The following is a 23,106-nucleotide window of genomic DNA, read 5'->3' on the forward strand; positions in this document are numbered from 1 at the left end:
TTTTGAAAAAATTGAATATTTCCTTTTTTTAATAAATTAGATCCATTTATAATTAATAATTTAAGGGTTTAATTCACGGGAAAAATAATAATTTTTTTCATTTCTTGGGGAAAGTTTTTCCGGGGGGGGGGACCTGTCTAGTTAGGCCGGCGGGCCTGCTGCGTGTTCCCTTTTTTATGAGTCGCGCGCCAGGTGTTTTTAACTGTTGGTGGGGTCTGATAGTGGGGGCTGCCCCTTATATACCTCCTTTGATGCTTTACTTTCGGCCCCATAATTTAGTAGTCAAAAGGCTTGGGAAATTTCTTTATTCTTTCAATGGTTTTTGCATATTCTGAAATCACCTGTTTACTGTGATTTTATTGTATATATATATATATATATATATATATATATATATATATATATATATATATATATATATATATATATATATATATTTTATCATCACTATGATTCCACCAAGGCAGGGTGGCCCGAAAAGAAAACTTTCACCATCATTCACTCCATCACTGTTTTGCCAGAAGGTGCTTTTACACTACAGTTTTTAAACTGCAACATTAACACCTCCTTCAGAGTGCAGGCACTGTACTTCCCATCTCCAGGACTTAAGTCCGGCCTGCCGTTTCCTGAACCCTTCATAAATGTTACTTTGCTCACACTCCAACAGCACGTCAGTATTAAAACCATTTGTCTCCATTCACTCCTATCAAACACGGTCACGCATGCCTGCTGGAAGTCCAAGCTCGCACACAAAACCTCCTTTACCCCCTCCTCCAACCTTTCCTAGGTGACCCTACCCTGCCTTCCTTCCACTACAGACTGATACACTCTGAAGTCACTCTGTTTCGCCTCCATTCTCTCTACATGTCCGAACCACCTCAACAACCCTTCTTCAGCCCTCTGGACAAAGTTTTGGTAATCCCACCTCCTCCTAACTTCCAAACTACGAATTCTCTGCATTATATTACACCACACATTGCCCTCAGACATGACATCTCCACTGCCTCCAGCCTTCTCCTCACTGCAACATTCATCACCCATGCTTCACACCCATATAAGAGCGTTGGTAAAACTATACTCTCACATTCCCTCTTTGCCTCCAAGGACAAGTTCTTTGTCTCCACAGACTCCTAAGTGCACTGCTCACCCTTTCCCCTCATCAATTCCTGATTCACCTCATCTTTCATAGACCCATCCGCTGACACGTCCACTCCCAAATATCTGAATACATTCACCTCCTCCATACTCTCTCCAATCTTCATCACCTAATCTTTTGTTATCCTCATAACCTTACTCTTTCCTGTATTCACTTTTAATTTTCTTCTTTTGCACACCCTACCAAATTCATCCACCAATCTCTGCAACTTCTCTTCAGAATCTCCTAAAGCCTCCTTTGTTCATCTGCTATCCTATTCCCAGTCTTACTCTTAATTCTTTCAATAATAACTCTACCATACACTTTACCAGGTATACTCAACAGACTTATCCAAAGGAACTATGCATACTCTCTGCCAATCCTAGGTACCTTACCCTCTTCCATACATTTATTAAATAATTGCACCAACCACTCCAAAACTATATCCCCACCTGCTTTTAACATTTCTATCTTTTCCCATCAATCCCAGCTGCTCCCCTCTGCCTGCGAACTTCCCCACACTCACAACTGGCTCTTCCTCACCCTACAAGATGTTATTCCTCCTTGCCTTATACACGAAATCACAGCTTCCCTATCTTCATCGACATTTAACAATTCTCAAAATATTCCCTCAATCTTCCCAATACCTCTAACTCTCCATTTAATAACTCTCCTCTCCTATTTTTAACAGACAAATCCATTGTTCTCTAGGCTTCCTTAACTTGTTAATCTCACTCCAAAACTTTTTCTTATTTTCAACAAAAATTTGTTGATAACATTTCACCCACTCTCTCATTTGCTCTCTTTTTACATTGTTTCACCACTCTCTTAACCTCTCTCTTTTTCTCCATATACTCTTCCCTCCTTGCATCACTTCTACTTTGTAAAAACTTCTCATATGCTATCTTTTTCTCCCTTGTATATATATATATATATATATATATATATATATATATGTATATATATATATATATATTATATATATATATATATATATATATATATTATATATATATATATATATATATATATATATATATATATATATATATATATATATATATATATATATATACATACTTCTCACATTCTCTCGAGTTTCATATCTTCCTTTCACCATCTTTCGTATATATTACCTTAAGTATCTTCATTCTCTTTTAATTAAAACTCCCTCCGTCTCTCCTCCCATTGTCACTCTTCACACTGCTGTGTAGTTGATCTTCTGCCTATATCTCTTCTCTTCTTTCCCGAGTCTTTCATCACAGCTATTTAAAATCCACGATAAAATGAATCCCTCGTCTTTGAAATGATTTTAAGAAACCTAAATAACAATTTTTGTGATTTTTTTTTATTCAGAGAAAACTGTAAACATGTTTGGGTTAAACAATGCAAGAAGGAGTGAAGGCTCGAACCTCCGTCCGCCAAGAGTGAGAGGCATACTAACATTCATTATAAATTTCATCTGTATTTCTTGAAATTCAGTCAATTTTTTTTTACTGTAGATCGGGAAGCTAGCAGAAGGCCTCGCTCAAGATGACTAAACTCCATCCAACTGGTCATTATACGATTGAAAACGGTCAGCAGAATTTTTGTTACGTATCTCCTGAAACACATAAAACCAAAAAAAAAAAAGCAACAAAAACAAAATAAAAACAAAACCAACAAAACGAGAAAAAACAATAGCAATAGCAAGCCTCTCAGGCTGAGTGCTCCCTGAAGCTCACAATTCTATCTCCCGCGTCTTACCCTGGGTATCTTGACCTTGTTGATGAGAGGGTGACGGAGGAAGAGTGCAGTCCACACACCCACCAGCCAAGGTCCTGCACGACACCACGGTACAAGGTACACTTTCTTCATGTACTCGAAGCTCACTGATGGGCTGCAGGGTGAGGAAGGGAGAGTTAGTACTGTGCTGGCAGGGTGAGTGTTAGTACGGTACAGGCAGGGTGAGTGTTAGTACTGTGCAGGCAGGGTGAGTGTTAGTACTGTGCAGGCAGGGTGAGTGTTAGTACTGTGCAGGCAGGGTGAGTGTTAGTACTGTGCAGGCAGGGTGAGTATTAGTACTGTGCAGGCAGGTGAGTGTTAGTACTGTGCAGGCAGGGTGAGTGATAGTACTGTGCAGGCAGGGTGAGTGTTAGTACTGTGCAGGCAGGGTGAGTGTTAGTACTGTGCAGGCAGGTGAGTGTTAGTACGGTGCAGGCAGGGTGAGTGTTAGTACGGTGCAGGCAGGGTGACTGTTAGTACTGTGCAGACAGGGTGAGTGTTCGTACTGTGTAGGCAAGATGAGTGTTAGTACTGTGTAGGAAGGGTGAGAGTACTGTGCAGGCAGAGTGTTAGTACTGTGCAGGCAGGGTGAGCGCTAGTACTGTGCAGGCAGGGTGAGTGTTAGTACTGTCCAAGCAGGGTGAGTGTAAGTACTGTGCAGGCAGGGTGAGTGTTAGTACTGTGCAGGCAGGTTGAGTGTTAGTACTGTGCAGGCATGGTGTGTCTTAGTATTGTGCAGGCAGAGTGTTAGTACTGTGCAGGCAGGTTGAGTGTTAGTACTCTGCAGGTAGGGTGAGTGTTAGTACTGTACAGACAGGGTGAGCGCTAGTACTGTGCAGGCAGGGTGAGTGTTAGTACTGTCCAAGCAGGGTGAGTGTAAGTAGTGTGCAGGCAGGGTGAGTGTTAGTATTGTGAAGGCAGACTGTTAGTACTGTGCAGGCAGGGGGTGTTAGTACTGTGCAGGCAGGTTGAGTGTTAGTACTGTGCAGGCAGGGTGAGAGTTAGTAGTGGGCAGGCAGAGTGTTAGTACTGTGCAGGCAGGGTGAGTGTTAGTACTGTGCAGGCAGAGTGTTAGTACTGTGCAGGCAGGTTGAGTGTTAGTACTCTGCAGGCAGGGTGAGTGCTAGTACTGTGCAGGTAGAGTGTTAGTACAGTGCAAGCAGAGTGAGTGTTAGTACTTTGCAGGCAGAGTGAGTGTTAGTACTTTGCAGGCAGGGTGAGTGTTAGCACTGTGCAGGCAGGGTGTTAGTACTGTGCAGGCAGGTGTTAGTACTGTGCAGGCAGGGTGAGTGTTAGTACTGTGCAGACAGAGTGTTAGTAATGTGCAGGGCAGGGTGAGTGTTAGTACTGCGCAGGCAGGTTGAGTGTTAGTTCTGTGCAGGCAGGGTGAGTCTTAGTACTGTGCAGGCAGGGTGTTACTGTGCTGGCAGGATGAGTGTTAGTACTGTGCAGGCAGGGTGAGTATTAGTACTGTGCAGGAAGGTGAGTATTAGTACTGTGCAGGCAGGGTGAGTGATAGTACTGTGCAGGCAGGGTGAGTGTTAGTACTGTGCAGGCAGGGTGAGTGTTAGTACTGTGCAGGCAGGTGAGTGTTAGTACGGTGCAGGCAGGGTGAGTGTTAGTACGGTGCAGGCAGGGTGAGTGTTAGTACTGAGCAGACAGGGTGAGTGTTCGAACTGTGTAGGCAAGATGAGTGTTAGTACTCTGTAGGAAGGGTGAGAGTACTGTGCAGGCAGTGTGTTAGTACTGTGCAAGCAGGGTGAGCGCTAGTACTGTGCACGCAGGGTGAGTGTTAGTACTGTCCAAGCAGGGTGAGTGTAAGTACTGTGCAGGCAGGGTGAGTGTTAGTATTGTGCAGGCAGACTGAGTGTTAGTACTGTGCAGGCAGGGTGAGTGTTAGTACTGTGCAGGCAGGGTGAGTGTTAGTACTGTGCAGGCAGAGTGTTAGTACTGTGCAGGCAGGGTGAGTGTTAGTACTGTGCAGGCAGAGTGTTAATACTGTGCAGGCAGGTTGAGTGTTAGTACTCTGCAGGCAGGGTGAGTGTTAGTACTGTGCAGGCAGGGTAAGCGCTAGTACTGTGCACGCAGGTTGAGTGTTAGTACTGTCCAAGCAGGGTGAGTGTAAGTACTGTGCAGGCAGGGTGAGTGTTAGTATTGTGCAGGCAGAGTGTTAGTAATGTGCAGGCAGGTTGAGTGTTAGTACTGTGCAGGCAGGGTGAGTCTTAGTATTCTGCAGGTAGAGTGTTAGTACTGTGCAGGCAGGGTGAGTGTTAGTACTGTGCAGGCAGAGTGTTAGTACTGTGCAGGCAGGGTGAGTGTTAGTACTGTGCAGGTAGAGTGTTAGTACTGTGCAGGCAGAGTGAGTGTTAGTACTTTGCAGGCAGAGTGAGTGAGTGTTAGTACTTTGCAGGCAGGGTGAGTGTTAGTATTGTGCAGGCAGGGTGAGTGTTAGCACTGTGCAGGCAGAGTGTTAGTACTGTGCAAGCAGGGTGTTAGTACTGTGCAGGCAGGGTGTTAGTACTGTGCAGGCAGGTGTTAGTACTGTGCAGGCAGGGTGAGTGTTAGTACTGTGCAGACAGAGTGTTAGTACTGTGCAGGCAGTGTGAGTGTTAGTACTGTGCAGGCAGGTTGAGTGTTAGTACTGTGCAGGCAGAGTGAGTCTTAGTACTGTACAGGCAGGGTGTTAGAACTGTGCTGGCAGGATGAGTGTTAGTACTGTGCAGGCAGTGTTAGTACTGTGCAGGCAGGTTGAGTGTTAGTACTGTGCAGGCAGGGTGAGTGTTAGTACTGTGCAGGCAGAGTGTTAGTACTGTGCAGGCAGGTTGAGTGTTAGTACTGTGCAGGCAGGGTGAGTGTTAGTACTGTGCAGGCAGGGTGAGTGTTAGTAATGTGCAGGCAGTGTTAGTACTGTGCAGACAGAGTGTTAGTACTGTGCAAGCAAAGTGTTAGTACTGTGCAGGCAGGGTGTTAGTACTGTGCAGGCAGGGTGTTAGTACTGTGCAGGCAGGGTGTTAGTACTGTGCAGGCAGAGTGTTAGTACTGTGTAGGCAGAGTGAGTGTTAGTTCTGTGCAGGCAAAGTGAATGTTAGTACTGTGCAGGCAGGGTGAGCGTTAGTAGTGTGCAGGCAAAGTGAATGTTAGTACTGTGCAGGAAGGGTGAGTGTTAGTACTGTGCAGGCAAAGTGAATGTTAGTACTGTGCAGGCAGGGTGAGTGTTAGTACTGTGTAGGCAGAGTGAGTGTTAGTACTGTGTAGGCAGAGTGAGTGTTAGTACTGAGTAGGCAGAGTGAGTGTTAGTACTGTGGAGGCAGAGTGTTAGTACTGTGTAGGCAGAGTGAGTGTTAGTATTGTGCAGGCAGGGTGAGTTAGTACTGTGCAGGCAGAGTGTTAGAACTGTGCAGGCAGGGTGAGTGTTAGTACTGTGCAGGCTGAGTGAGTCTTATTACTGTGCAGGCAGAGTGATTGTTAGTTCTGTGCAGGCAGAGTGAGTGTTAGTAGTGTGCAGGCAGGGTGAGTCTTAGTACTGTGCAGGCAGGGTGAGTGTTAGTACTGTGCAGGCAGGGTGAGTGTTAGTACTGTGCAGGCAGGGTGAGTGTTAGTTCTGTGCAGGCAGGGTGAGTGTTAGTTCTGTGCAGGCAGAGTGAGTGTTAGTAGTGTGCAGGCAGGGTGAGTCTTAGTACTGTGCAGGCAGGGTGAGTGTTAGTACTGTGCAGGCAGGGTGAGTGTTAGTACTGTGCAGGCAGGGTGAGTGTTAGTACTGTGCAGGCAGGGTGAGTGTTAGTTCTGTGCAGGCAAGGTGAATGTTCGTACTATGCAGGCAGGATGTTAGTACTGTGCAGGCAGAGTGAGTGCTAGTACTGTGCAGGCAGGGCGAGTGTTAGTAATGTGTAGGCAGGGTGAGTGTTAGTTCTGTGCAGGCAAGGTGAATGTTCGTACTGTGCAGGCAGGGTGACGGGTGAGTGCTAGTACTGGGCAGGCAGGGTGAGGGAGGGAATGCTAATAGTATGCAAGAAGGGTGAGGGAGGAATATTCGTACTGTGCAGGCAGGGTGAGTGAGTGTTAGTGTATATACAACTCACAGTGTTACTCACGAAATCGTAATGACATGATTACAAACAAACCATACCAGTTGGTATGGTTTGTTTGTAATCATGTCATTACGATTTCGTGAGTCATGATGACGGCATTGAGGGGACTTTAGCTAAAGTTCGTCCGGGTCACGCTGGCGGGAGATTCGTCTGTAAAAACTTGCATTTGTGGACACAGTGGTGCCTATGCTAACCTTTCTATGGTACATAATATTCCTAGTTGGATAAATCTTATTGTAGCCAGCTGGGTCAGTGGCTAACGCGTCGGTCTGGAGTTGTATGACTCTCTGTCCGCGGGTTCTATTCCCACTTGTGGTATGACTTTTTCAACTGACAGTGTATATACACCACGATGGTGAAGAGTATCCACATGTTGTGTATACCTTAGCATCGACAGGTTTTATTCCACGTTTTTATTTATGCACCAAGACTAACACCTCTTGGTACTTGACTAACCGAAGTATTCTCTGAAGCCTGATATTTGAACTGTGGTTTAGTTGTGAATTGTTGCATCCCAGGTATTATGGGTTATTTGTTAGTTATTGCAGCCAAGCTGATGTAAGTGGTGAACTGTTGCAACCCCGTTAGTGTGGCTTAGTTGTGAACTATTGCAGCAACAGTAGTGTTAGCTAGTTGTGAATTGTTGCAGCCATAGTAGTGTAAGCTAGCTATGAATCGCTGCAGCAACAGTACTGTTAGCTAGTTATGAATCGTTGCAGCAACAGTACTGTTAGCTAGTTATGAATCGTTGCAGCAACAGTGCTGTTAGCTAGTTGTGAATTGTTGCTTCCACAGCAGTGAGAGACTCCCACAGTGTACACATGGGAGGGTAAGTCTGCATGTGCGAGCAGAGTCGCTCACTCGCTGTTACCAGCAGGAGGATAGAGCTTCCAACAATCACTGATCTGAGTGACCCACATGGGTTCAGCGCTTTATATAAATAATGATGAAAATACCTTGTAAACACTGTGCTGGGCATAATGTGGCCTTTTACGAAATCGTTTTGAAAAAAAAAAATTAAAAAGTTTTGAATTACGTTGTAGAATCATTATTTACCCTAAATTCTGTGGTAGTTTAAGTATAGAGTAAATTTATCTTTACTAGAAGGAAGCGCTAGACCTGTAGGGAGCATACAACGCCTTGGATCAACACCTTTTCAATCGTGGTGTTAAACTGCTTGTTCTTCAGGGTCGCATAACAGATTGACTGTGACACACTAAGCTTGTATGAGTCATTTAACTCCAGGAGTGATGGAGGTTCGGTCTTCCATCCCGTGATCGCTACCAGGTCTCTGGTAAGATGATTGCAATATTTGTTAAGAGACGAGATGAAAGGCTCTGGAGCAAAAAAATCACATCTGTCCTTGTCCTTAAATAGATCCTGATAATCACCTATTCTTCAAGTGTATAGTGAGTGTATGGTGAGTGTAGAGTGTGTATAGTGAATGTATAGGGAGTGTAGGGTACGTGGTGAGTGTATAGCGTGTGTATGGTGTTTGGTGAGTAACGTGAGTGTAGGATTTGTGGTGAGTGTATAGCGTAGGGTGTGTGGTGAGTGTATAGTGAGTGTATGGTGTGTGGTGAGTGTATAGTGTGTGGTGAGTGTATAGTGGGTGTGTGGTGTGTATAGTGAGTGTAGGGTGTGGTGAGTTTATAGTGAGTATATGGTCTGTGGTGAGTGTATAGTGAGTGCATGGTGTGTGTTGAGTGTGTAGTGAGGGTATGGTGTGTGGTGAGTGTTTAGTGAGTGTATGGTGTGTGGCTAGTATATGGTGAGTGTATGGTGAGTATAGTGAGTGTATAGTGAGTGTATGGTGAGTATAGTGAGTGTATAGTAAGTGTATAGTAAGTGGTGGGTGTATGGGGAGTGTATGGTAAGTGTATGGAGTGTATAGTATGGTGAGTGTATAGCGAGTGTATGGTGAGTGTATGGTGTATGATGAGTGTATGGTGTATGTATAGTGAGTGTATGGTGTATGGTGAGTGTATAGTGAATGTGTGGTGTGTGGTGAGTGTATAGTGAGTGCATGGTGTGTGGTGAGTGTATGGTGAGTGTATAGTGAGTATAGCGAGTGTATGGTGAGTGTATAGTGAGTGTATGGTGTATAGTGAGTGTATGGTGAGTGTATAGTTAGTGTATGGTGAGTGTATAGTGAATGTATGGTGAGTATGGTGTGTGGTGAGTGTATAGTGAGTATATGGTGTATGGTGAGTGTATAGTGAGTGTATGGTGTGTGGTGAGTGTATAGTGAGTGTATAGTGAGTGTAGGGTGTGCGGTGTGTATAGTGAGTGTAGGGTGTGCGGTGTGTAGTGAATGTATGGTGTGTGGTGAGTGTATAGTGTGTGGTGAGTGTATAGTGAGTGTATGGTGTGTGGTGAGTGTATAGTGAGTGGTGTGTGGAGAGTATATGGTGAGTGTATAGTGAGTGTATGGTGAGTATAGTGAGTGTATAGTAAGTGGTGGGTGTATGGTGAGTGTATGGAGTGTATAGTATGGTGAGTGTATAGCGAGTGTATGGTGAGTGTATACTGAGCATATGGTGAATGTATGATTCACTCAGTAATGAAGAAAGTGACATTCACCTGAGGGTGAGCAGACACACACATCTGAGGGTGTGCAGAGGCACTCATCTGAGGAAGTATAGAGGCACTCACCTGAGATAGTGTAGAGGAATGGGTGGCAGGTCATACCCAATGATGATGAAGAGTGGAACCAGAATCGACAGGACAGTCGCCAAGACTAGCATCGCCAGGCCTGGGGATAGACAGTGGATGGCTCACTGTGTTGGTCGAGGCAGTGGGAGAGAGAAACTGTGGATGGTAGAGGCAGTGGATGGCAGACACCATGGGATGCTGAGTGGGAGGTACTGAGTGCGTGTAAGTGCATTAAGAGTTGTAATAGTGAAGTACTGTATAGCACAGTACAGTTCTGTATAGTAGAGTGCTGTGGATACATATCCAGATGTACTCCTGTTAAATTTTTCCTTTACTTAGTTCCTAATTCAGTATCGCTACCATCCACTGGATGAATATGGAGGTCGCAAAAAATTAACCACTCCGACGGCAAAATCTAAATCTAATCCATAAATCTAACCATGTGATGGTTATATATTGGGCACTCCAGCAATGTGCTGCGCCTATACTGTGCGACAATCACACAGTGAGAACGAAAGCAAGCTACGTTTCCCTGTCATCTTCCAGCACACAGCATGAGTTACATACATGAGGTAATGAAAACTGCCATCCTGAGTTAGGAAACTTCGGTAATGTTGTGAAGATAACATCCCTCACTCATAAGTTACAACAGGGAGGTGACTGGGGGAAACCTTTCAACTTCCCCCTAAAAAGCATTTTCTCCCTTAAAAACGGTAACCTTGCACCTTCCCCCTGACTAAACAGTAACCTTACACCTTCGCCCTTAAAAATGGTAGCCTTACACCTATTCTTCATAAACGCGATGGAACTGGCCAGCATATAAATAGAACAGTAGAGGTTAGCGAATAACTAGCTCCCTTAAGGTTTAGTATACTAATAGTAGGGGTGTAAGAAATAATACAGACGAGCTGAGATTAACGGCATATGAAGGAAACATAGATGTTATTGCTATAACAGCTCTTGGCCAGCAAATTGAACTATGTAAAAACATTGAAACGACAACGAAAAAATTAATGAGAACAGAAGAAGGAGGGGGGGGGGTATAACAATTTTACCTCCCTACAAGCACGCAAAAGAAAAACAAAATATCGTAATGTGAAACCAGTCTTTATTTTAGACCCGACTTCATAAAGCTGACTTGATGAAGCTCACCGAGAGAAGTACAGTATAAAATAATCTCTTTCTCTGCATTACGGGTCTATACACCCTGTGTGGGGGAGCTTCCGCGTTCATACTGACGTATTGAAACAAAATCTGGCTTCAAATATCCAGAGTTAAAAGCAGTAGCGCGCTGCCACACACAAATACTCACACACATAAGTAAAGAAAGTGAGGAACTTATAAAAAATTTTTTTAATGAAGCTCAAAATTTGTCTTAAAAGTTTACAAAGGAGAATGCAAAAAATTTAGTAACAGAGAGTAACAGGGAGAGAATATATAGAAAAACTAGCAGAAGACAAGGAAAAAATAGGATGGAGTTTGAAACTAAGAAATTGGGGAAGTGGACAAAAGAGGGTATATGTAGGTGAGAAATGGGATAAGTGAGAGGCTAGTGAAAGTACAAAAGAGAGGGAAATAAAGATAGGTCAGTAATTAATAATTCAGTGTCAGTTTAGTCTTACAAGTAATATAATTTTCTTAAATACTGAAAACATCGTCAACCACAAATTTTTAACTCTGCAATTAATTTCATTATGCATCAGATTAAAATTTAGCTAATTCTTCCCCAGTGTTTAAAAAAAATCATTTAATTAAAAAAAATATTAACCATCTGTGCTTTTCAGCTGTCATCATATACCCATTTGACACTTATTATTTATCGATTACAATGATTAAATTCCAGACAAATCACCGTCATATTGAAAAATCAAAATGCTCGTTTCAACAAATGGCAGCTGACCACCATTACCATTTACAATGGTAAAAGAGACAAATCTTTCTGTATTAACATGTTGAAAACGATTAACTTTCTTCATTAACATGGTGAAAGAATAACCCATCTCGGGTACAGGCGTACCGCAAACGATGATAGGTGGTTCGATCCCCGGCAGGGTGGAAACATTGGGTTTGTTTCCTCACACTTGCTACCCCTGTTTACCTACCAGTGAGTAGGTACCTGGGTGTTACTCATCTGTCGCGGTAGCATCCCAGGGTGTAGAATATAGAAGAAGCTATTGCTGGGATAACGTTTCGCTCTGTGTAGCACTACACAGAGCGAAACATTGTCCCAATAAGAGCTTGTTCTGCAACATGGAAACCCCTTGTTTCCACTAACCTTTTGAGCCGAAGTAGGACAAGGGCAGTAGAAGAATTGGAAGGATAAGTAGCAGTTGCATATCAACGGCAGTATACCAACAGTTGTCCAGACACTGTCAGCAGCAGCAGCAGTAGAAGTAGCAGCAGCACAATCACAAACAGCGGTAACAGCAGCACCACCGGGAGACAGCAGCAGTTCCACCACCATCAACGACAGTAGTTACAGAAGCCACAGCAGCAACAGAAGTGTCAGTAGTAGAAAAAAGTACGAGTATATTATCAGTAGTAATAATATCAGCAATACCAGCAACAATACCGATATTATTTTTATTATTATTAATAGTAGTGGTAACAGTAGCAGAACCAGCAGAAAAAAACAGTCGCAGTATTGTTAATAGTAATAGTCGCTGTAACTGCCGTAACAGTGTTAACAGCATTAGTATTACTAACACAGGGAATATTAGTAGAAAAAACTAATAGCCGAAGTAGATAGCCATGTCAGTAATATTAATGAGAGAAGAAGAAGAAGAAGAAGAAGAAGAAGAAGAAGAAGGAGGATTTTTGTGAATATAAACACCGGAGAGTTATTAACACAGGATACCCGAAAGTTAATGTACCATATTTACATTTTTTAGGGGAAGGGGGAGGGTGATTTTCCTGCTCAGCAATCAGTTAACTTCCTGATATTAGTTTACGGCTAGGTAACAGGGAAAGCAGATGTTAGGAGACTTGAATATACATCTCGGTTGAGAGCCGATCATGCTATCAATTGCTCTACGAGATAACGAAGATAGCAGAGACGATAGCGGTAGCAGTAGAATCAATAATCATAGCAGTAGTCGTTGCATGAGCGGCAATACCAGTAATGTTAGTGGTAGAAATAGTAACACTACTCGCAGTTGTAGCGACAGTTTTAATGGTCAGAGTATTAACAGAATTTTTTGAAGTATTAACAGTGGTTGAAATATTAGTAGTAGCAGAGGTAGCAATAATAAAAACATTAACAACAGTAGTAGTAACAGAAGCAACAGTTTATGTTTACTATAGGTTAAGCAGGAAGCTTAACGGTAGCTTATGCTAGTTACATAGGTGAAGAATTAGACACATGTGCAACATCTGGGTATCTCTATTTTCTAGACATTTCGCCATCCAGTGGCGTTATCAATACGTCTACAGATTAAAGATACTCAGATGTTGCCCATTTGTCCAATTCTTCGTCTTGTCGGTATTGTATACCATTCATACACAACTAGTTACATAGATCCTTCCATTTCCACTCATGGATTTTTAGTTTTGTTTTATTATTTATTAACACATCGGCCGATTCCCACCAAGGCAGGGCGGCCTGAAAAATAAAAATTTTCGTCATTCACAAATAACAAAAAAAGGCACAATACCGTGAATGAAACGATACACAAATAACCCTCTGTGGGCACCTAGCTCCCTTGCAGTGCTCCCCTTTCTTTGTATTTGACTTGCTCCTCCTCCTTACTTCCCCACTACTACCACTACCACCACCACTACTACTGCTACTACTACCACTACTACTACTACTACCACCACTACCTCTTCCTGCCTATATATAGACGTCCTGCTCCACTTTGGGTTAGTGTGACTTTGTAAATGGTCCAAGCCGGACTGAAACGTCGTCGTAAGCTCCTCTCTTCTATATGCGGGTTATTTGTGTTTTATCATTCACTCCATCTCTGTCTTGCCAGAGGTGTGCTTTACACTACAGTTTATAAAACTGCAACATTATTTATCAAACATATTTCACAGCACGTTCCAAGTTAATCCTAGAACAGTGTGTATTCTACTTTATAAAGTTAGGCTTTTGGTGAAGTAGCATCGAAATCGTACTTTGTATTTCTAATGAACTTTTGCATTACGAGATGTTTTGTAAATGTATAAAGCTTATAAACATCAAACGATTGGCCAACTAGGCTATAGGTGGTAGCAGCAGGAAATAACTGTTCACGTCTACCATCGCTCGGAAAAGAGTTCTGATATATGCTGTTAAGTGGTGGAAGAAACTCAGGTCACTCATGCTGAAAGAGTATTCTTTAGTTGTGCTTATGGCAACCCTGCTTGTCCGTATTATATAGTATTATCATATTCACACAACTCTGCTCTTCACTGGGTTTATTCTACACTTCCTCCCTTATCATTTACTCCAGTATGTTATAGCGGAATGCTGATTGGGGGATCAGTCCCTCAAGTATTTTTCCATGTATATATAATCAATTATCTCTTTTCTCCCCTCTAAAGAGAACAATCGAAGTACTTCGAGGCATTCCCAGTAATTGATATGCTTTATAGGTTTTATGTGGCGGTACACAAATTCCGTACATTTTCCAGCTCCGCTCTCTCTCCTGTCCTCAAGGGAGCTATGAGTCCAAAGCAAAATTTAAAGTGGGAGAGATCACAAGTGAATTGCAATGTTTACCTTGTTCTGGAAGTTCTAATAATCCACCATGCCATTTTCTTGCCTTTCCTGCTTTTGTCTTATTGTGTTCTCTAAACGACAAGTAATCTGACATAATTATTCCAAAGTCTTTAACCTATTTTTTATGTTCTTTGAGACGGTCTGCCTCGGTTCTGAATTCTGTGCTCGATTTAGTTCTATATTCTTTTCATATTTAAGTAACTGAAATTTATCATTATAAATTATTCGCCTATTAGAAGACAGTGCCTGTTTTTTAATTTTATTTCTGTGTCTTCTGTTTTTTGGTATCGTGCGCCAAAAGTCGCACGAAGCTATGTCATTGATGTCAGCTAGACCTGCACACCATGTACATGTACCTATAGAAATAAACAATAATATTAATAATAATATCTTTATGTCTGCCTCGAGATGAGAAGCAGCATTGATGCTATGTCAATGCTTTGAAATACTGAACTTTTTTTTTTTTTTAAGGTATGTTTTCTCATTTTCCTGTTATTCCTAGTGACCTCATTTATGATCTATAAACGTATAATTACATTTGTCAATGCCACTGTAGAATCCGAGTAGATCCCATCAGTGTTTTGTTTGCCTTCCAATACCTTGAACATTTTGTCATAATGAACTAATAGTTGTGATAAACTCTACGGTCATATTGACCTAGGTAATGTAGCTCATGTTTATCAAAAGGCGAATAATAACTTGGTGTCTCCGTAACCTTTCACAGAGTTTTATGATATGTAATAAGATTTATAAGATGATCTTCCTGCTCTAAAGCCATATTGACCTGCGTTGTGTAGATCATGTTTTTCCATAAAATCAGTAATTTGGTCTCTTATCAACCAGACAAAGAGTTTTATGATGGGTAATAATATTGCTGCTGGTCTGCATCTTTTTGCCATTTGCGTTACTGTTCTCTTTGTGAAGAGAGGCTATGTCTGCACTTTTAAAGCTTCTGGGATTTCACGCGAACCTACGCTCCTCCGAAGCACACTGAATGTCCCTTGCAAATGGTACTCTGCATTTCTTTAAAAATTCCGCACTCGAGGAAAAAGACCCAGGAGCTGCATGCATTCCTGGGCATGTCTATTTCGAGGTCAGAAGGATCTTTGTTTATTTCAAACATATCACTTGTAGAGAAAATGGAATTCATGATAAAAACTCTGTTGCTCTTAAATTCTCATGTCACTGATACCATCGCAGAATTTAATTAATGCTGTTGTTGCAAAATTTTGCTTATACAAGATATATAAAATGAATGAATGACACTTGTATTAGAAGACTTATTTGCACTTCCTTATCTTTTTCTTCTCCCAAGGAATTATAACTTCAGTTTGGTTAGAACGAAACCACTGAAGCTGCATTAGATATTATTTGAAGATATCCTGAACGCCTCACAGAAGTCTCCTAGCTCAGGATGACACATTTCGTCACCTTATAATTGAATTCCATCCTAAATACAGGAAAACGACGAAGGCTTGGATAGATAACAATTTAACACAAAAAAAATATCCCACTCTCTCCCTCACTCCTTTATCTGAGATTTTATGCAACCTACGTCATTCACGTTGTTGCCTTCGTTGTCTGGGAAAACGTAATTGTTGATGAAGAGCGGGTCCTTCCACCAGTGGTCTGAGCACTCCTCCTGGAAGGAGCGCAGGAAGTGTGCACGCGGGCCATACCCCAGGAACCGAAGTAATGATGCACAGAACAGTGCCACGCACAAGATGGTCGGTGCCAACCTTCAGGCAGAGAGAAAGGTGTAAGAATGGCAGGGAAAGATGGAGTCAGAGAGGAAAATTTACAAAATAACTCCACATCAATTCCACGATGTCATACATCTTCAGTTTGTTTTGCAATACGAGATGCAAAACTAACACGGGGGGAGCTGAATGACTGCTCTAAGCCTTTCGTGCTGCAATCAACACATCAGGAGCATGCAATGTTGCAGAAATGAGTAGGAGGTCTAGGTAGATCCATTCAAGGGAAGGGCTCTACCTAGCAACATTGCAAGCTCCTGATATGTTGATTGCAACACAAAAGACCTAGAGCTATCATTCAGCTCCTCCGTGGTTAATTTGCTTCCTCAGTTTACGTGCAGTAATTAGGTTATTACGCACGGAAGTTTTAATATTTACTGCAATTAACAGATCATATACAGCTGTATGCACGTAACACTACTACACTCACGTGCACAAGTACAACACACAAACTAACACTTACCCACCTCCTTTCCCCAATGCAAAATAAAAACATTTACATTAACACGTGGTAAAACATCCTGCAACAATTAAAATAACATCAATCTATTAACATTTAAAAGCATAATCTAAAATTTTTCAGGCCTTAAGTATTCTATGGAGAAGCCTGGACACAGTTGTCACCCCAACGTCATTAAAAACCCCCGATATCTGATATTTCAATACTTCACTAAGGTGGCAGTAAAACAATCGCGAGATACTGTAAACTAATATTACTACCTCCAAACAGGAGGTAACGCCCCCGCGCCCCTGGTCTGTGACCGGGAGGCAGAGGCGTTGACCCCTGAAAGGTTCCTTCAGGTATACTTTAGGTATCCTATAGTAATCCACATTAAATGCACACCCGTTCGATGCAAAAAAAAAAAAAAAACTCTTGAATGCTGACTAACCTCTCAGCTCGTAAAATATTTATAGAAAGAAGGAAAATAAACACAGATAAACAGAAAAGAGAGAAGTGAGAAAAGGAAAAGGAGAGATATACAAGAAAAAACGGAAAGATGGAAAAGTGAGAATGAAAGCGAGAAAAAAACTGAACGAGAAGGGAAAAAAAGAGTTGCCCACAGATACATATATCGTCATCTTGCAGCTTCACCTGCCTGGGGCAAGCCATAGTAAATTACATTTGCCGAGGAAATTCGGATGAAGGTCTCCAGACAGCGTGACTTCACCAGCAGTGCTGGTGTGAGACTAAATGTTAGTCCTGACATTCACTGATGAAACAGATATCCTGAAGAGTTTTTGAATAACCTTGTGATGATTCTAGTCAGAAAGGTAGTCAAGACATTAACAGTGTTAATTAAGGGGCACTTACGTACCCCTGTCTTCTAATATTATGCTCATTTTCCTACTATAATCTACCTTATCCATAATTATTATCGCATTTACTTTCTCTGTTTCGTAAGGTGAAGTCTGGGATCTTTCGTTAATTCATGGAATAACTTAACAAATCTTTGAGGACAATTGTGTGGCAGAGGTCTGAGGAAAGCTCAGACCTCTGATGGTGGTAGTGGTGGTGATGGCAACGAAAATGGTGGTGATAGTGGTGGTGATGGCAACGAGGATGGTGGTGATGGCAACGAGGATGGTGGTAACAGTGGGGGTGTGGTGGAGACGTTAATACTGTAATGATGATATTACTAGTGGTGATAACACACACGCATATACATGTATGCACATGCATGTGAATGCACATTCATAAGTATACATCTGTGTATGTATACATACATAAATGTTACATGCCTACTTGCCTGTATGTATGTTCGTTCAATATATATATATATATATATATATATATATATATATATATATATATATATATATATATATATATATATATATATATATGTCGTGCCGAATAGGCAGAACTTGATATCTTGGCTTAAATAGCAACGCTCATCTTGCCATATAGGACAAGTGAAAATTTGTGTATGCAATAATTTTGTCAAAATCATGCTGAACCTAATGAAAAAAAATATATTTCGATGTGTTTGTTTAGTATTAAATTATTGTAAACAAATCTAAAATATATTTAGTTGAGTTAGGCTAAAATAGATTGCTCTTGTTATAATAAGGTTAGGTAAGTTTTCTAAGATTCTTATGGTGCAAAACTAAAAATTTTCACATTAACATAAATGAAAAAAATATATCTTTATACGTATAAGAGGAAATTTTAGAAAGCACTTAATTTTAAATGAGTTCCTGCTAATTGACCAGTTTTACATATTCGGCACGACATATATATATATATATATATATATATATATATATATATATATATATATATATATATATATATATATATCTCGTAAAGGTTGGATGCGAAAAGTGGGTCATAATAAGCGTGTATGCACCTGGAGAAGAGAGGAATGTAGAGGAGAGAGAGAGATTTTGGGAGATGTTAAGTGAATGTATAGGAACCTTTGAACCAAGTGAGAGAGTAATTGTGGTAGGGGACCTGAATGCTAAAGTAGGAGAAACTTTTAGAGTGGGTGTGGTAGGTAAGTTTGGGGTGCCAGGTGTAAATGATAATGGGAGCCCTTTGATTGAACTTTGTATAGAAAGGGGTTTAGTTATAGGTAATACATACTTTAAGAAAAAGAGGATAAATAAGTATAGAAGATATGATGTAGGGCGAAATGACAGTAGTTTGTTGGATTATGTATTGGTAGATAGAAGACTGTTGAGTAGATTCGGGATGTACATGTTTATAGAGGGGCCACAGATATATCAGATCACTTTTTAGTTGTAGCTACACTGAGAGTAAAAGGTAGATGGGATACAAGGAGAACAGAAGTATCAAGGAAGAGAGAGGCGAAGGTTCATGAGCTAAAAGAAGAGGCAGTTAGAGTAAGATATAAACAGCTATTGGAGGATAGATGGGCTAATGAGAACATAGGCAATGGGGTCGAAGAGGTATGGGGTAGGTTTAAAAATGTAGTGTTTGAGTATTCAGCAGAAGTTTGTGGTTACAGGAAAGTGGGTGCGGAAAGGAAGAGGAACGATTGGTGGAATGATGATGTAAAGATAGTAGTAAGGGAGAAAAAGTTAGCATATGAGAAGTTTTTACAAAGTAGAAGTGATGCAAGAAGGAAAGAGTATATGGAGAAAAAGAGAAAGGTTAAGAGAGTGGTGAAGCAATGCAAAAAGAGAGCAAATGAGAGAGTGGGTGAGATGTTATCAACAAATTTTGTTGAAAATAAGAAAAAGTTTTGGAGTGAGATTAACAAGTTAAGGAAGCCTAGAGAACAAATGGATTTGTCAGTTAAAAATAGGAGAGGAGAGTTATTAAATGGAGAGTTAGAGGTAGTGGGAAGATGAAGGGAATATTTTGAGGAATTGTTAAATGTTGATGAAGATAGGGAAGCTGTGATTTCGTGTATAGGGCAAGGAGGAATAACATCTTGTAGGAGTGAGGAAGAGCCAGTTGTGAGTGTGGGGGAAGTTCGTGAGGCAGTAGGTAAAATGAAAGGGGGTAAGGCAGCTGGGATTGATGGGATAAAGATAGAAATGTTAAAAGCAGGTAGGGATATAGTTTTGGAGTGGTTGGTGCTATTATTTAATAAATGTATGGAAGAGAGTAAGGTATCTAGGGATTGGCAGAGAGCATGCATAGTTCCTTTGTATAAAGGCAAAGGGGACAAAAGAGAGTGCAAAAATTATAGGGGGATAAGTCTGTTGAGTATACCTGGTAAAGGGTCTTGGCAAGAGGCGTGGAGTTAAAAGATAAAGAATCACACAAAGTGGGAGTTGTCACAGTTGCTCTTTGCTGATGACACTGTGCTCTTGTGAGATTCTGAAGAGAAGTTGCAGAGGTTAGTGGATGAATTTGGTAGGGTATGCAAAAGAAGAAAATTAAAAGTGAATGCAGGAAAGAGTAAGGTTATGAGGATAACAAAAAGATTAGGTGATGAAAGACTGGATATCAGATTGGAGGGAGAGAGTATGGAGGAGGTGAATGTATTCAGATATTTGGGAGTGGACGTGTCAGCGGATGGATCTATGAAAGATGAGGTGAATCATAGAATTGATGAGGGGAAAAGGGTGAGTGGTGCACTTAGGAGTCTGTATAGACAAAGAACTTTGTCCTTGGAGGCAAAGAGGGGAATATGAGAGTTTAGTTTTACCAATGCTCTTATATGGGTGTGAAGCATGGGTGATGAATGTTGCAGCAAGGAGAAGGCTGGAGGCAGTGGAGATGTCATATCTGAGGGCAATGTGTGGTGTGAATAAAATGCAGAGAATTCGTAGTTTGGAAGTTAGGAGGAGGTGGGGGATTGCCAAAATTGTTGTCCAGAGGGTTGAGGAAGGGTTGTTGAGGTGGTTCGGACATGTAGAGAGAATGGAGCGAAACAGAATGACTTCAAGAGTGTATCAGTCTGTAGTGGATGGAAGGCGGGGTAGGGGTCGGCCTAGGAAAGGTTGGAGGGAGGGGGTTAAGGAGGTTTTGTGTGCTAGGTGCTTGGACTTCCAGCAGGCATGCGTGAGCGTGTTTGATAGGAGTGAATGGAGACAAATGGTTTTTAATACTTGACATGCTGTTGGAGTGTGAGCAAAGTAACATTTATGAAGGGGTTCAGGGAAACCGGCAGGCCGGACCTGAGTCCTGGAGATGGGAAGTACAGTGCCTGCACTCTGAAGGAGGGGTGTTAATGTTGCAGTTTAAACTGTAGTGCAAAACACCCTTCTGGCAAGACAGTGATGGAGTGAATGATGGTGGAAGTTTTTTTTTTTCGGGCCACCCTGCCTTGGTGGGAATCGGCAAGTGTGTTAATAATATATATATATATATATATATATATATATATATATATATATATATATATATATATATATATATATATATATATAATAATACATCCAACCAGGGACACCATAGCCATCAACAACAACCCTGAGGAAGACCCCATCACTGAACAATTAATTTTGCCAGAATCAGAAGTCTATAAGGCGATTGTGTCATTTCCAGCAGGATCTGCAGGAGGTTACACTGGAATTCGACCTCAGCACCTCAAAGAAATGGTAAATCCAGTACTCGGTGCATCTCATCAATTCTTCTGACCGAGTTAACAACTTTCGTCAACAATTTTCTGGCTGGGCGAATCCTAGAAGAAATTAAACCATTCTTTCTTCGAGCCTCACTATGTGCTTTGAAGAAGAAGGATGGGGGAATCAGACCCATTGCTGTTGGTAACACTCTTCACCGTCTCGTTGCCAAAGCAGCAGTAAGAAACATTCGCCTAGAAGCTGCCACTTTACTCCAGCCACACCAACTGGGTTTTGGGGGTCTCTGAAGGCAGTGAAGCCGCAGCTCACGCGGCAAGGGCCTACCAGAAGACAAAGCCGTAGTCAAACTTGATTTTAGAAATGCCTTTAATATGGTGAAGAGAGATGCAGTCTTGCCAGCTGTTCGGAATCGGTTCCCCTGTCCTTTTCCCTTCATTTCAGCCGGCTACACCAAGCCCTCAATTCTTTTGTTTGGAGAACATGAAATTCTCTCATCAAAGGGAGTTCAGGGTGACCCACTCGCTCCACTTCTCTTCTGCTTGGCAGTAAGAGAACTAACTTCCAGCCTATGCAGCGAGCTCAACATCTGGTACCTGGATGATGGCACTCTGGCAGGTACTGAAGAGTCCTTGTTAGAGGACCTACAACTGGTGAAAACACAGGGAGAAGACTTTGGACTCATCCTCAATCCCTTGTGAAATCATAACAGCAAACCAGGAAATAATCAATGCCGTGAGAAGAATCCTCCCAGAAGTCTCTACTACCACTTTGTCCAACAGTACCTTCTTGGGAGCACCGCTGGGTCACCAGGCCATCGACACTGTCCTCAAGGACAAATTGAATGACCTGATGAGAATGGAGGAGAGAATAAGCGATCCTGATGCCCATGATGCTCTGCGTCTCCTCACAAGGTGTCTTACTATGCCAAGACTCACTTACTACCTGAAGTGTGCACCCTCTTTTGACAACCCAACACTCGACGAATATGACGCACACCTGAGATCAACCTTTAAGAAGGCACTGAATCTGTCGCTAGAGGATCAGCAATGGGATCAGGCAACCCTCCCAGTGCGACTGGGAAGTATAGGAGTGCGCAAAGCAACGCATGTTGCTTTACCAGCTTTTCTGTCTTCGTGTTTGGCTTCCAGTGCATTAGTCAAGAAGATTGTCCCTGAACACTTGAGAGACGTGGTAAGAGCTCAAGACCCCAGGTTTACTGAAGCAGCGATTCGGTGGGACACCCTTACAGACTCCTCCAGTAGACCAGCTCCTCCCAAAGAACACAAACAGTCCCACTGGGACAAACCGATCATGGAAAAAATCGCCAACGCAATGCTCACCAATGCTTCAGGAAAGGACAAAGCTCGTCTCCTGGCAGTGAAGGCACCACACTCAGGAGATTTCCTTTTAGCTGTTCCCAGTTCCTCCCTGGGCACTCGACTCGATCCACAGGCCATTCGGATTGGTGTTGCTCTTCGCCTAGCCGCCTCCATCCTCACCGAACATAGGTGTATTTACGGCAAGGCGACAGGTGATCAATTCGGACTTCATGGTCTCGTGTGTCACACAGCAGAAGGGAAGTGTGCCAGACACGAGGAGGTCAATGACATCATAAAGAGAAGCCTCGGCACAGCCCGTTGCCCAGCTCAACGGGAACCCCAAGTGCAGAGGTCTGACGGAAGTCAAAAGCGTCCTGATGGAGCCACTATGCTACCCTGGAAGGATGGAAAACAGATTGCCTGGGATTATACCTGTGCCGCCACATTGGCAGACACCTACTTGCCATACTCCGTAACTGAAGAGGGTGGAGCTGCCAGCCACAGGGAGACCCAGAAGATCCGCAAATATGAAGACCTCACCCCTTGCTATAACTTCATCCCAATATGGTCGGAAACCCTTGGAGCATGGGGCAAGTGTGCTCTGAAGGTCCTCAAAGAGCTGGGTGAAAAGCTCATCATAGAAACCAAGGACCACAAGGCAACCAGTTTCCTCTCTCAGAGA

General features: G+C 42.2%; 1 protein-coding gene across 1 annotated transcript in view; it reads right to left on the reverse strand.

Annotated features, from left to right (window-relative positions):
• Nucleotides 1-2,848: 2,848 nt before the first annotated feature.
• The window catches only part of LOC128694743 (nose resistant to fluoxetine protein 6), a gene marked incomplete in the record, with an annotated part of 85,087 nt that continues 64,829 nt past the window's right edge, over nucleotides 2,849-23,106 (reverse strand). Inside the window, 4 exon segments of the mRNA XM_070095972.1 lie at nucleotides 2,849-3,014; nucleotides 9,643-9,742; nucleotides 11,918-12,011; nucleotides 15,900-16,083. Coding sequence (XP_069952073.1) covers nucleotides 2,864-3,014; nucleotides 9,643-9,742; nucleotides 11,918-12,011; nucleotides 15,900-16,083 — 529 coding nt within the window.

Source organism: Cherax quadricarinatus, chromosome 51, assembly GCF_038502225.1.
Source record: "Cherax quadricarinatus isolate ZL_2023a chromosome 51, ASM3850222v1, whole genome shotgun sequence".
NCBI lineage: Eukaryota > Metazoa > Arthropoda > Malacostraca > Decapoda > Parastacidae > Cherax > Cherax quadricarinatus.